This window comes from Lontra canadensis, unplaced genomic scaffold, assembly GCF_010015895.1.
Source record: "Lontra canadensis isolate GAN:19392208 unplaced genomic scaffold, GSC_riverotter_1.0 scaffold41, whole genome shotgun sequence".
In the NCBI taxonomy this organism is placed as follows: domain Eukaryota; kingdom Metazoa; phylum Chordata; class Mammalia; order Carnivora; family Mustelidae; genus Lontra; species Lontra canadensis.
In genome coordinates this window covers 2,110,692-2,126,214 of record NW_022631035.1, presented here as the reverse complement: position 1 = coordinate 2,126,214, position 15,523 = coordinate 2,110,692, and the positions used below count along the sequence as shown (strand labels likewise).

The 15,523-nt window shown below is 48.1% G+C and overlaps 1 protein-coding gene across 1 annotated transcript in view; it reads left to right on the top strand.

Moving 5' to 3' along the window:
* RNF213 (ring finger protein 213) overlaps window positions 1-15,523 on the top strand; it is a 101,359-nt gene that overhangs the window by 34,861 nt on the left and 50,975 nt on the right. Inside the window, exons 17-21 of the mRNA XM_032870432.1 lie at window positions 2,441-2,530; window positions 3,114-3,236; window positions 4,091-4,271; window positions 12,843-13,016; window positions 13,387-13,536. Coding sequence (XP_032726323.1) covers window positions 2,441-2,530; window positions 3,114-3,236; window positions 4,091-4,271; window positions 12,843-13,016; window positions 13,387-13,536 — 718 coding nt within the window. The remainder of the gene's footprint in view (window positions 1-2,440; window positions 2,531-3,113; window positions 3,237-4,090; window positions 4,272-12,842; window positions 13,017-13,386; window positions 13,537-15,523) is intronic.

Sequence of the window (15,523 nt, the reverse complement as noted above, 5' to 3'; positions counted from 1 at the left end):
TGGTCATAAAATCACACAGCTGAGACCATACATGAGCAGGGCTGATGACCCTCGCTGTACCTCAGACTTGCTACTTCTCCACCGGGAGGGGAAAAGATCATGAATCCAAATACTCAGAGCACCGAACTTCTAGCACTCTCTCTCAGAGGAAACAAGGCTGAGGTCAAAGGGAAGAAAATACACAGGAGTTTCGAACTTTATTTAGAAACTTCACGGTTGGTGGCAGAACACACGTAGCACTTCTGGAGCAATCTGTGTCCTGTTAAAACTGAGCGAACAGCATAGGGGTTGACACTGTTGGGAGCTGGAGTCCTTTCTCACCGTGGAGAAGGGAGATGCAGCAGAGGACCAGGAGCCACCAGCGTTGGTATGAATTCATGACCCAAAAAGCTGTAGTGGCTCCTAGCTCTCTCCACTGAAAGGCCTAGAAATCAGGACGGCCAGGCCCAGGAGCACAATGGGAGCCCCAAGCATAGCTGCTAAATACCATCCCCACGAAGAGATTTGTGCTTCTGGAAGGACAAGCAGGTTCCAGAGGTGGCATGAAGAGTGCAGCGCCAGCCTGAGACAAGTGGTGGGAATGGGACTAATGGCGCCTGGCATCCTGGAGTAGACCCTGGTATGGGGAAGGGCTGCATCTGTAGTTCATGTCGCTCTAGCGATGCCTGTTTCCTAGCTTTGATAGCCTTACCGAGGCCAAGGAAGTCATGAATATTAGGGGAATCTGGGTTGAGCATACATGTTAACTCTGTCTTATCTTTGCAGGATTTCTATAAATTGAAAGTCATTCCACATTTTTTAAAAAAGGACACAGAAGCTAGTCTGAAGGGACAATTAGCCAAATCTAGCACAATTTCATCATCCAAATGAGTAACACCCAGACTGGATTACAAGTCACTGATACTTATTTACAGAAAAAAGGCGGGGGGGGGGGAGACAGGGTTTTTTTTGTTTGTTTTTTGGTTTTTGTTTTTTAAGCAGGCTCCACGTCCAGTGTGGAGCCTGACTTGGACCTGGATCTCATGACCCTGAGATCATGACCTGAGCCAGAATCAAGGGCCAGGTTCTTAACCGGCTGTCCATTTTTTTTTTCCATGAAGAATGCAGCTGGCTGGCTCAGTCTTACAGCAAGTGACTCTATCTCAGGGTTGTGAATTTAAGCCCCACACTGGGAATGGAGCCTGCTTAAAAAAACAAAAGAAGACGCAAAACACCCTTTATCCTGTAACTTGGCAGGAGTAATAGACTCAGGCCAAATCCATCCATGGGTGTTGAACTCGTTGCATAGGAGTATGAAGGAACAGGATATCCAGAGTAGCCTGCAACAGAGGACCATTTAATGCAAAGCAGAAAAGCACTTCATGGAGAAATCCGGCAGACCTGCCTGTCAGCCCTGACAGGACAGGGGTCTTGTGACCTCCTTGTGCAAGTCTCTGATGCAACTGCAGTCCCGAGGTCTCAGGCGAGCCGTGGGAAGGTGCAGACTCTCAACCCTGCCTGACCTACAAAAATACATTTTCAACGTGGCTCGACTCCATAGTGTTCCCGCAAAAAAAAAAAAAAAAAAAAAAAATCAAATCTGGATCTCCTGGGAGAATTATGAGTCAGAGCAGGTTGAGAGACAATCTACAGGATAGCAGAATGTGGACAGCACCTCCCACAGACTGGGTCCCGCCAACATGATGTGCCCTGAGTGTGACATGTGCATCATGACTGTGGAGAAGGGCCACCGTGTTTGCAGATTCCTGCCCAAGTACTTCAGGGCCACATGGCGTGGTACCTGTGACTTCTCTTCCAGGGGTTCTGCAGAGAAAGTTCTTATAGAGAGAGCATGGAAGACAGAAAGCAGCTGTTGAATATTAGCACCTGGGGAATCCAGTTGAAGAAATATGGGTGTCATTGGGCCATTCTTGCGACTTTTTTTTGTATGTCTGAAGGTTTTTGAAATAAGGCAAGCGAGAGAAATACTTTCAGAATAAAAACCAGTTACACTGTGGAAGGACCATCCTGGTGGTCTGATCCTGTCGGGGCCTTCCTTTTAAAAGTCTAGGGTGGGGACACCTGGGTGGCTCAGTTGGTTGAGCAGCTGCCTTCGACTCGGGTCATGATCCCAGCGTCCTGGGATTGAGTCCCGTGTCGGGCTCCTTGCTCGGCAGGGAGCCTGCTTCTGCCTCTGCCTGCCACTCTGTCTACCTGTGCTCACTCTTTCTCTCTCTCTCTCTGACAAATAAATAAAATCTTTGGAAAAAAACAAAAACAACTATTAAAAGTCTAGGGTGGCTCTGACTTGCCACTGACACAGCTAACCAGGGACAGGGACAGAGTCAAGTCGCAGGTGGCCACTGCTCCTGGAATTGCGATAAAAGTCTTTCCTTTTTCATAGAATTCACCACGGTACTTAGTTGTCACGATGGTTGTCACTGACACGTGTGCTTTGCAGGTCTGGAGACGGATGGTGGAAATCAACTTCCCCGTGGAGTACGACTGGAAGGAGTCCTTGATGGGGGACTTGGAAGGGAGAATCAAACAGGTACCCGACGTCGGGTTGTTCTTTGCATGGGGTGTGTTGAAGCCAGACCGTTCACAACAACCTACAGATAACACGTGGCCTTTGACCGGGTAGGCCTGGTGGGCGCAGGGCACGGGGCCAGGAGGACCTTGCTTTCTGATCCAGCCTTACTAGTTTGACCAAAGATGACATCCCCGCAGAGAAGAAGGGGAGGGCTTCGTACCACCGGGAAACCCCACAGTATGGGGAGTAAAGCCCCCCCATACGCAGTAGCTCCAAGTGGCCTGTCCGTGACCGAAGCCTTCCTAAACCCGGTGACAAACAGGGAGACAGAAGTGTGCTTCGTTTTAGTTAAAGCTTGTGACCCTAGGGAAGTGAGGGTGTGTTTCTTCATGACAAGGGACGTTGTACGTAACTCTGAAATGACGCTTTGGGGGAAGTCACTTGTTCTCCTGGCCTAGCTGTTCCGCGCGCTCCACGGTGTGGGCGGGGCCGTGGGCGGGGCCGGACTCCCGGGCACGCCGCCGGGCGCGGAGAGCGGAGAAGAGCGCCCGGTCCCCGAGGCTCGAGGGCGGCCCCCCCGACGCGCTCGCTGTGGTTGCAGGAGAAGCCGCTGGTGCAGATCTCCGCCTTCTGCAGCCCCCACTGGGACGCCACGGAGCGGGAAGACCCCGTGTCCCGATGCTTCGAGAAGTGCGTCGTCGAGGCCGTGAGCTCGGCCTGCCAGGTGACCAGCCCCGCCGGCTCGGCGACCGTGACCGCGCGCGGCTTCCCACTCGCCGAGCCCCGGGCATCCGCCTGCCGGCCTGGGGCGCGGCCCCCCGAGACGCCGCGCAGCGTCCAGCCGCCCGCGGGGGAGCTTGGGGGCGCCACCCCGCGCGCCCCCCGGGCGTGTGCGCCGGTCGCTGCCGCCAGCCTGTGTGAGCGCCAGCGGCGTGCGGGGGAACCCGCCGCCGGCCCACCGCACGTTTACGGAGGAAAAGCGGACGAAGCTGAAAAGATTCTGTCAACTCACTCACGGTCTGGTCTGCGAGGCGGGAAGAGATTCCGCCCTGCGGGGCCTCCTGGAAACAGCCTCCGCCTGTCTGTGTGCGCGCGTGCGCGCGCGCGTGCGTAAAGTGCGTGCACGCACCAGCGCTCGGGGCTTTTTCCCGCCACAAGATCCCGTCAGGGCTGCTGAGGTAGCTGCGCCCCTTCCCTCCCGACCCGGCTGCTCTGCATCTTGCTCGCGCTCGTCGGGCTGATGCGCAGCCGCGGTGCGGGCGTCCTCCCCTGGCTCCTCGTCTCAGGAGGACGCCGTCGTCCGTCACGGCGAGCGCGTGCTTAGCTCGCGGCGGCTTCCCCGGGCAGCCTTCCGTCAGCGGGTGACGTCCCCCGGTTCCTGCCTCAGCGAGGGCTTCCAGCCCGGGGGCGCGGGTGGCGTCCGAGGGGGGCCGCCTCCTTCCCTGTCTTCCCGGAGGTGGCGGACGGCGTGAACAAATTCCTGCTCTGCGGAAGGCTTCCGGCGGGTGGCGCGGTGACAACTGTCCCGTCAGCCCAGAGCAAACCAGTCACCCTCCGCCGTGTCCGTTCGTCCCGCAGTCTCAGACCAGCGTTCTCGAGAAGATCTCCAAGCACGACCTGTGGAAGTTCGGCACTCTGCTGTCGGCCCTGATCACCAAGTCCTGGCCGCGGCGCGACGGCGACGCCGCGGACGACCTGGACGCGGTTCTAGAGCACCTGGTCGTGTGGCAGGACATGAAGCATCTCATCCAGCTGTGCGGTACGTCTGCGGGGGGCGCGGGGAGCGCCTGCTCCGTCCGAGCCCGGGGTGCGGGGGCAGGGGTCCGACACGCCGCTAGGATGTTGCGTTGATGCTGGACAAACGGAGCGGACGGGCCGCGGGAGCCCGAGGGAGCCCGAGGGATTCAGGGCGTCCGACGCCGTGGGTAGGAACCGACCCCGGGAGCCGGCCTTCCCCGGGCGCGGGCCACGCCGCCGCTGCTGCGCCCACCGGGTTCCCCGTCGCCGTCCTGAAGGATCCCCGCGCTTCGCTGGGGTGTGATCGTCTCGCGCAGGCTCTTGGGGATGGGGATTCAGGACCAAAATTCAAACCCACGTGTGTCTGCGGGTAGACACGCCTCCGTTTTCCCCGGGTCAGCGTCCCTGTCCCCTCGCGCGTTAACAACGTCCGACCAAAGACTCGGACCCTCCGTTTCTTCCACCCTCACCCCACACCCTGAGCATTTTAGGATCAGAGAGCGTGAGACACGAATTGCCCCATAAACACCGTGTTGCAGTTCGTGAGTCATCAGATTCGGATTTCGGGGGAAAGCACTGGATTTGGAGCTGAAAGTCCCAGTGAGAAGATTTGGAGTCTCTGTTCCATCAGAGGACAGGGACAGCCAAAAAAAGCGCAGTTCCTTGTGCGTGGCTGCGGTGCGGATAAAATAAGATCATGGTTGTGGGGATTTTATGGACGTTATTGAAAGCTGCTCCCGTGAAAAGATGACATTCGTGTTTGTTTTTTTAAATTAATAGACACTTTCGCTGTATCTGTACATTTACAGGAACATTGAGCAGCATGTACGGGGTTCACATATTTCTAGTTCCCTGCCCCTGACACGCACAGTTTCTCCTGCTATTACCGTCTTGCTGTGGACGTTGGTTATAACCGATGAGCCGATACTGACGCAGCATTATTAACTGAAGTCCACAGTGCGTGTTACGGTTCAGGCTTGGTGTCGTACACTCCACTCCGTGGGTCTGGATAAATGGACGACGTGTGTCCCCCATTATGGTACCCTACAGAATAGTCTCACTGCCCTAAAAATGCCTCGTGCTGCACCTGGTCACCCCTTCCCCACACCTCCCTGTACCTCTGCCTTTTCCAGAATGTCCTCCAGTTGGGTTCGTACAGTCTGTGGCCTCTTCAGACGGGCTTCTTTCAGTTAGTGTTGTGCATGTAAGGTTCTTCCGTGTCTTTTTGTGGCTCGAAGCACCTTTGTTTTGTTGTTTTTTAAATTTTTTATTAACATATAATGTATTATTAGGCCCCAGGGGTACAGGTCTGTGAATCGCCAGGTTTACACACTTCACAGCACATACCCTCCCCGATGTCCATAACCCCCCCCCCCTCTCCTTGCCCCCCTCCTGCCGGCAATCCTCAGTTTGTTTTGTGAGATTAAGAGTCTCTTACGGTTTGTCTCCCTCCCGATCCCATCTTGTTTCATTTATTGCTTCCCTACCCCCAAACCCCCTAAGTTGCATCTCCACTTCCTCATATCAGGGAGATCATATGATAGTTGTCTTTCTCCGATTGACTTATTTCGCTCAGCATGATACCCTCTAGTTCCATCCACATCGTCGCAAATGGCAAGATTTCATTTCTTTTGATGGCTGCATAGTATTCCATTGTATATATATCACATCTTCTTTACCCATTCATCTGTTGATGGACATCTAGGCTCGTTCCATAGTTGGGCTATTGTGGCCATCGCTGCTATAAACATTCGGGTGCACGTGCCCCTTCGGATCACTGCATTTGTATCTTTAGGGTAAATACCCAGTAGTGCGATTGCTGGGTCGTAGGGCAACTCTGTTTTCAACTTTTTGAAGAACCTCCATACTGTTTTCCACAGTGGCTGCCCCAGCTTACATTCCCAACAGTGCAGGAGGGTCTCCCTTTCTCCACATCCTCGCCAGCAACTGTCATTTCCTGACTTGTTAATTTTAGCCTTTCTGACTGGTGTGAGGTGGGATCTCACTGTGGTTTTGATCTGTATTTCCCTGATGCCGAGCGAGGTGGAGCACTTTCTCATGTGTCTGTTGGCCATCTGGATGTCTTCTTTGCAGAAATGTCTGTTCATGTCCTCTGCCCATTTCTTGATTGGATTATTTCTTCTTTGGGTGTTGAGTTTGCTAAGTTCTTTATAGATTTTGGATACTAGCCCTTTATCTGATATGCCATTTGCAAATATCTTCTCCCATTCTGTCAGTTGTCTTTTGGTTTTGTGAACTGTTTCCTTTGCTGTGCAAAATCTTTTGATCTTGATGAAGTCCCAATAGTTCTTTTTTGCCTTTGCTTCCCTTGCCTTTGGCGATGTTCCTAGGAAGAAGCTGCTGCGGCTGAGGTCAAAGAGGTTGCTGCCTGTGCTGCCTGTGTTCTCAAGGATTTTGATGGATTCCTTTCTTACATTGAGGTCTTTTCATGTATGGTGTAAGGAAATGGTCCAATTTCATTCTTCTTCATGTGGCTGTCCAATTTTCTGAACACCATTTGTTGAAGAGACTGCCTTTTTTCCATTGGATGTTCTTTGCTGCTTTGTTGAAGATTGGTTGACCATAGAGTTGAGGGTTTATTTCTGGGGGCTCTCTATTCTGTTCCATTGATCTGTGTGTCTGTTTTTGTGCCGGTACCATACTGTCTTGATGATGACAGCTTTGTAATAGAGCTTGAAGTCTGGAATTGTGATGCTACCAACTTTGTCTTTCTTTTTCAACATTCCTCTGGCTATTTGAGGTCTTTTCTGGTTCCATATAAATTTTAGGTTTATTTGTTCCATTTCTTTGAAAAAAATGGATGGTATTTTGATAGGAATTGCATTAAATGTGTAGATTGCTTTAGGTAGCATAGACATTTTCACAATATTTGTTTTTCCAATCCAGGAGCATGGAACATTTTTCCATTTGTTTGTGTCTTCCTCAATTTCTTTAATGAGTACTTTATAGTTTTCTGAGTATAGATTTTATTTCTATTTTTTGTAACAGTTTCAGGAGAATAGGAATTAATTCTTCTTTAAATGTTTGGTAGAATTCCCCTGGGATGCCATCTGGCCCTGGGCTCTTGTTTGTTTAGAGACTTTTGATGACTGCTTAAATCTCCTTACTGGTTATGGGTCTGTTCAAGTTTTCTATTTCTTCCTGGTTGAGGTGTTGTAGTTTATACATCTCTAGGAATGCATCCATTTCTTCCAGATTGTCAAATTTGCTGGCGTATAGTTGCTCATAATATATTCTTATAATTGTTTGTATTTCTTTGGTGTTGGCTGTGATCTCTCCTCTTTCATTCATGATTTTATTTATTTGGGTCCTTTGTCTTTTCTTTTTGATAAGTCTGGCCAGGGGTTTATCAATCTTATTAATTCTTTCAAAGAACCAGCTCCTAGTTTCTTTAATTTGTTCTATTGGGGTTTTTTTATTTTTATTTTTTTGGGGGGGTTTCTATTTCAATGATTTCTGCTTTGATCATTATTATTTCTCTTCTCCTGCTGGGTTTAGGCTTTCTTTGTTGTTCTTTTTCCAGCTCCTTTAGGTGAAGGGTTGTTGTGTATTTGAGACCTTTCTTATTTCTTTAGAAAGGCTTGTATCGCTATATATTTTCTCTCAGGACTGACTTTGCTATGTCCCACAGATTTTTTTTTTAATTTTATTCATTTATTTGACAGAGAGAGAGACCACAAGGAGGCAGAGAGGCAGGCAGAGAGAGAGGGAGAAGCAGGCTCCCCGCCAAGCAGAGAGCCCAATGCAGGGCTCGATCCCAGGACCCTGAGACCATGACCTGAGCCGAAGGCAGAGGCTTAACTCACTGAGCCACCCAGGCGCCCCTCTCCCATAGATTTTGAACCATTGTGTTTTTATTATCATTTGTTTCCATGAATTTTTTCAATTCTTCTTTAATTTCTTGGTTGACCCATTCATTGTTTAGAAGGATGCTGGTTAGTCTCCATGTATTTGGGTTCTTTCCAAATTTCCTCTTGTGATTGAGTTCTAGCTTCAGAGCATTGTGGTCTGAAAATATGCAGGGAATGATCCCAATCTTTTGGTACTGGTTGAGACCTGATTTGTGACCCAGGATGTGATCTATTCTGGAGAATGTTCCATGTGCACTAGAGAAGAATGTGTATTGTTGCTTTGGGATGCAATGTTCTGAATATATCTGTGATGTCCATCTGGTCCAGTGTGTCATTTAAGGCCTCTATTTCCTTGTTGATCTTTTGCTGAGATGATCTGTCCATTTCAGTGAGGGGGGTGTTAAAGTCTTCTACACTTATTGTATTTTGTTGATGTGTTTCTTTGATTTTGTTACTAATTGGTTATATAGTTGGCTTCTCCCATGTTAGGGGCATAGATATTTAAAATGGTTAGATTCTTTTGTTGGACAAACCCTTTGAGTATGATATAGTGTCCTTCCTCATCTCTTATTATAGTCTTTGGCTAAAAATCTAATTGATCTGGTAGAAGGATTGCCACCCCAGCTTTCTTTTGATGCCCATTAGCATGATAAATTGTTTTCCACCCCCTCACTTTAAATCTGGAGGTGTCTTCGGGTCTAAAATGAGTTTCTTGTAGTCACCATATTGATGGGTTTTGTTTTTTTAATCCATTCTGATACCCTGTGTCTTTTGATTGGGGCATTTAAGCCCATTTACATTCAGGGTAACTATTGAAAGATAAGAATTTAATGCCATTGTATTGCCTGTAAGGTGACTGTTGGACTGTATTGTCTTTGTTCCTTTTAGTCTACTACTTTTATGTGCTCTTTTTGATTAGGGGACCCCTTTCAATATTTCCTGTAGAGCTGGTTTGGTGTTTACAAATTCTTTGAGTTTTCGTTTGTCCTGGAAGCTCCCCGCCGCCCTCCCGGAAGCTTTTTATCTCTCCTTCTATTTTCAGTGATAGCCTAGTGGGATATAGTATTGTTGGCTGCATGTTTTTCTCATTTAGTGCTCTGAATGTATCATGTCATTTTTTTCTGGCCTGCCAGGTCTCTGTGGATAAGTCTGCTGCCAGTCTAATATTTTTACCATTGTTTGTTACAAACTTCTTGTCCCGGGCTGCTTTCAGGATTTTCTCTATGTCACTAAGACTTGTACATTTTACTATTAGATGGACCTATTCTTACTGATTTTCAGGGGGGTTCTATGCACCTCCTGGATTATGATACTTGTTCCCTTTGCCATATTAGGGAAATCCTCTACAATAATTCACTCCAATATACCTTCTGCTCCCCTCTCTCTTTCTTCTTCTGGAATCCCAATTATTCTAATATTGTTTCATCTTATGGTATCACTTATGTCTTGAATTCTCCCCTCGTGGTGCAGTAGTTGTCTCTCTTTTGCTCAGCTTCTTTATTCTCCATCATTTGTTCTTCTATGTCACTAATTCTCTCTTCTGCCTTTTTTATCCTAGCAGTAAGAGCTTCCATTTTTAAAAAGATTTTATTTATTTATTTGACAGAGAGAGAGAGAGATCACAAGTAGGCAGAGAGGCAGGCAGAGAGAGGGGGGGAAGCAGGCTCCCCTCCGAGCAGAGAGCCCAATGCGGGGCTCGATCCCAGGACCCTGAGATCATGACCTGTGCTGAAGGCAGAGGCTTAACCCACTGAGCCACCCAGGCGCCCCGAGAGCCTCCATTTTTTATTGCACCTCATTAATAGTTTTCTTGATTTCAGCTTGCTTAGATTTTAGTTATTTTATTTCTCCAGAAAGGGCTTTTATTTCTCCAGACAGGGTTCCTCTAATATCTTCCATGCCTTTTTCGAGCCTAGCTAGCACCTTGAGAATCGTCATTCTGAACTCTAGATCTGACATATTACCAATGTCCATATTGATTAGGTCCCTAGCCTTCGGTACTGCCTTTTGTTCTTTTTTTTGTGGTGAGTTTTTTCCGCCTTGTCATTTTATCCAGATAAGAATATATGAAGGAGAGAATCAAATACTAAAAGGGTGGCAAAGACTCCAGGAAAATGTGAATTAACCAAATCAGAAGAGACCCCAAATCATGGAGGGAAGAAGAGGGGTAAAAAGAAGTTCAGGAAAAAAAAAATAAATAAATAACAAAAAGAAAAAGAATGAAAAAAATTAAAAAAGAAAATGTATATATTAGACAGGTGAATAGAACAGAGCCACCCACTTAATTTTGGTATTTTGGTCTCTTAGAAGAAAGTACCTGTCAAAATTTTAAAGAAAGAAACACACACACACACATATATATATGTGTATGTATGTGTATATATATGTATATATATGTATATATATATATATAAGTTGGTTGGGAAAAGAAAGAAAAACAAAGTGGGGAGGGGGCGCCTGGGTGGCGCAGTGGGTTGCGCCTCTGCCTTTGGCTCAGGTCATGATCTCAGGGTCCTGGGATAGAGCCCCGCATCGGGCTCTCTGCTCTTTGGGGAGCCTGCGTCCCCCTCTCTCTCTCTGCCTGCCTCTCTGCCAACTTGTGATCTCTGTCAGTCAAATAAATAAATAAAATCTTTAAAAAAAAAAAAAGTTGGGAGAATTTGTTCAGGCTGTTGACTAGAACAAAGCCCTGTGCTAGATTTAGGGTATATTTTGATCTATTAGAAGAAGTTGTGTCCCAAATTTTTTTAGAAGAAAAAACCCTATGTGTATACAAAAAATAAAGTTAGATATAATGAGTAATAAAATATGATTATAATAATGAACTTTCAAAAAGAGTTTTTTAATGAAAGGTATTGTTAAGATAAACTAGTTAAAAAACGTTAAAAGAGGAAAGAGTAAAAGTTAAAAAAGGTTAGAATAAGAAAAAAAAATTTTAATTAATTAACTTTGTAAGACTAAAGAATCGTGGGGAGAAAGCCATGAATTCCATGCTTTGCTTTCTCTTCCTCTGGAATTCCGCTGTTCTTGATAAGTGAACTTGGTCTTGGCTGGATTTCTTGCTGATCTTCTGGGGGAGGGGCCTGTTGTAGTGATTCTCAAGTGTCTTTGCTCGAGGCGGAATTGTGCCACCCTTGCCAGGGGCCGGGCTAAGTAATCCGCTCGGGTTCGCTTTTGTTCCCTGAACACTTCCTGGCGAGCTCCAGAGGACTGGAATGAAAGTGGAGGCCTCCCAATCTCTGGCCCTGAGGAGCCGAGAGCTTGGGGCCCCACTTCTCAGTGCGCCCACAGAGGAAAGCGCTCAATCACTCCCGTCTCCCTGGCCTCCGGCTGCGCTCCAAGTTCACACAGCCCATGACCAAGCGTCTCTGTCTCTGGCACACAGCCCTTCCTGGAGTCTCCAAACCCAGCAGATCCCTGCTGATCTTCCAGGGGGGTATCCCCGGATCTGCCACTTGTGGGGTCCCTGCTTAAGGAGCAGTGGCTTGACGGTGCCACGGATCACAGTTTAAGATAACCCCAAGCTGAGAGCTCACTCCTCGGCTCTGTCTCCGTAGCCAGCTTCCCCACTCTAATACCTGCGAGCTCTGCGGCTCTCAGACACCCCTGATCCTTCTGTGACCCTGAGGGGCCTGAGACCACGCTGTGCACACGTGGGCTTAACCCTGGCTTAGCCTCTGGAGCGATGTCCCTCAGTGGAGCATACTTTTAAAAAGTTCTGATTTTGTGCTTCTTTGCTCTGCTGCTTGCTGGGAGCTGGTCCCTCCTCCTGTGGTCTATCTTCCCGTCACTTTGGATTCATTTCTTCACCGGTCCTACCTTTCAGAAAGTGTCAATTTTCTCTTTCTAGAATTGCTGCTCTTCTGCTCTTCTATCTCTTGTTGGATTTGTAGGTGTTCAGAATGGTTTGATAAACTAGCTCGATTTCCTGCTACCTGATGTCTTCTCAGCTTGCTACTCCTCCGCCAGCACCTTTGTTTTTATCACCAAATAATATTCCATAGTCTGGATGGATCACAGTTTGTCCGTTCATCTACTGTAGGACATCTTTGTGCTACTTCCAAGAATTTTCAATTCTGAACAAAGTTGCTGCATGTGCTTTTAATGGCACAGAGAAATCTGGTCTTCTCATCATGCCATACAACCCTAAAATTAGTGGGAGGGAAGGACTCTGGTGGTTGAATTAAATATATTTAAAAATTATGTTTTCTAGATTGATCTTAAAATTCAAATTCAATATTTTGCAAGAAAGCCAAGATGTGCCTAGTATCAAATCCTCACATTGATGTATCTCTGTTTCCATATGCTATGAAAATACTCCCTTAAAACCATCTGGGTCACCCTTGCTGGGTGCGAGTACAGCCACTCTTCCCCTGGATGGATTCTCAAGATGGGTGCACATGGAGGAGACAGTGGTTTAAGAATGATATTAGCATACTGAAGGGGCCCATGTTTTAAAACCCAGAGCAACGTGGCTCTCCTGGCTGATCGCCACCATGGGAGGAATCCTCTTCATGAGCAAGGTCATTTGGGAAGCCTTCCAGGCAGAAGCAGAATTGGGTGAAGGGAGAAGCACGTCTGGAGACACAGAATGACCTTCACTTGTCCTTTGTGGACGTGGGGGCAGGTCAATGAGGAGGCTGTTGGGGACCCCCGTGCTTCGTAGAGTTGGGAGGAGAAGCGGGCGTCCACTGTTTTAACTTTGTTCTCCACCTGCTCAGGAACTGATGAGAAGATATTAACCAGTGTTACTGAGGACAGCAAGAGGCTGTTGGCTATTGCCGACTCTGTGTTCACAAAAGTCAGTGAGGACCTTCTGAATGGCACCATTTTAATTGGGCACCTGGAGCTCATCATGAAGCACTCAGCTCAGTTTCTGGACATCTGGCAGATAAGTGAGTACCTGGGTGGGGTCTGGTCTTCAGGTTAGTGGCCAATGATTGCACTTGCCCATGTATTTTGTAGGGGGGCGACCCTCGTCATCTTTACAATGAGTGGCTCTTCCTGTCAGTAAGTGGGGAGGGGAATGTTTCTAAGCCTCCGGAAAACAATGGGAAAGTGATAAAATGGTGACTTAGTAAGACCCGCCCTGTCTCTCTCCACGCAGCCAAGCTCATAGGCATCTTTCCCATGTGGCTGTGCACACAGCCCCCTTGTCCCTCCCTGTAGCCGTGAACGTGGAGCATCTTCAAAGGGACGTGGAGGAGACAGTTGCAAGGAAAAGGCTCTGCTTGTTTGTTCTGTTGAGTTACTTTTTTCTTCCAGAGAGAAAAGATCTTTTACCCCAAGAGAAAAAGCACGACGTGAGGGAGGTGCTGGACTGGAGAAAGGATGAGCTGGATTTTCTGAAGAGAGAGAAGGATTACGTGGACAGTCTCCTGAGGTTGTGTGAGCAGGTGAAACATCTGATAAAAGGTGATACTTCTAAGTGTTAACACAAATGACATTGGTGGGGCCCTTGGGGAGAGGGGTCAGAGGGGCGGAGAGTAAACACGAGTCCCACGGCAGCCTCAGGGGAGGCAAGGCCCACACGCCTCCTTAATTCTTTTTGGGATTTATCCCCGTGCTTCCACATGGTGTGCTTAGACACACCCCCTTCACCATTCAAGCTGAAGCATCCGCCCCTGTGGAACCCGAGGACCGGGTCTCTGTTTCTCCAGGCCCTGTTCTCAGACGCACCCATTCCAGCCTCCCTCTGTTCCTCGTCCCGTCAGGATTTCAATGAGATCACCACTCAGGGTTCCATGATCACCTCTGTGTAAAGACACTGTTCACAATCCAGCTGTGAAGTAGACCAACATTATTTTATATTTCTTGCACCAGCTTTGTTGTCTCTAGAGTTAAAATTCTCATTTTCTCCTGTGCTTTGTTTTCAGTGTATTTGTTTTCATTCAACCCTGGGCTCTTTACCAGCTGTCTGAGTTTCCTCACAAAGCAATCAGTTAGATCTTCTGGAAGGATTCTCCCCAGACCGCAGGGCTGTAATTCTAGAATCTTCTTTCGCCATCTTAGGGGTTTCCTTTATGTCTCTCCCAAGTTAGATCTATTTCCCAGACCCTGTGATTCCTCTGTCTCTCATGTCTGTGTTTTAGTCGAATGAGTTCTCTGTTCCCTGCTCACCCCCGAGAGAGGAGACACATCTCGAATCCTTGTACATTTGAGGATGTCTGCCCTTGCACCAGGGTAACTGCTGGCCAGGTGGAATTACACAGCAGAAATCCTGCAGGATCTCGGATGTGTTCCTGCACCATCCTGGTCACTGTTGAGAATTCAGATGTGAATCTCACTATTGATCCTGTGTGTTTCATGCTTACTCTCTCTGGAGGCTCTCCAGATCTTTTTGGCCCCACTCTTCTGCACTCTTCATAATGATGTGCCTTGGTCAGGGTTGGTTTCCGTCTACCACATTGGGCATAAAGGGTGGGTCTTTCTGGTCCAGAAATCCACATTCTTGACTCCTGGGCAATTCTCCTGAGTTATTTAAGTGGTTAGTTTTTCTCTCAGGAAAATGGACATCGTTGGGTGCTTGATCTCACAGGGTGGCCATCAAACTTCCCTAAACTTCCTCTTCTGTTGCCTGTCTCTTTGTGGTTTCCTCCCTGCTTTTGGAGAGATTTCTACAACATGACCATCAACCCTTGAATTGTGTTTTTCATTTCACTTCACACGATTATTTGATTTACGGGAACAGCTTTTTCTCTGAATGACCTTTCTTTCTACTACCCTGCTCTTATTCACAACTGCAGTGTCTTGCTTCTCTGAGATTATTGACGATTTTGGTTTAGAGGTCTTCCTTGTCGTCGTCGTTCTTCTTCTTTTCAAGATTTATTCATTTGTTTGAGAGGGAGCGAGCGGCAGGGAGCAGAGGGAGAAAGAGAGGATCCCAAGCACGCCTGCTGCGTGCGGAGTCCATGGGCGGCTCGATCTCAGGACTCTGAGGTCATGACCAGAGCGGAAAGCAAGAGTTGGAACTCAACTGACTGAGCCACCCAGGCACTCCTAGAGGTTTTCCTTGTCTTTTACTCCCAGAGCTTCCTGTTTCCTCCAAGCCTTCTTTATGTTGCTGTGTTTTCGTGTCTGTCTTTCACATGAAAGATTTACCACATATGTCTGGGAATTACTTTGCTCTCTGTATGGAGAGGGGTGCCCAGCAAACCCATGGAAGACCCTTAGGGTGGTGCAGCTGGTCCTGTGGTGGACACGTTAGGTCTTCTCTGGGGCTGGCCAGCCCGGCAGTCCCCAGCTTGGTGGCCACAGAGCGCCTTCCACATTAGCAGCTGTCACTTGCTGGGGTGGAAGGAGCGGCCAGCCTGCTATCTAGAATGGGATGGGCAAGAAAGTCCGACCTCTTCTCCAGCCGTTCAAGCCAGACCTTCTCACTTCTCACCAGCTCCCCACCTCC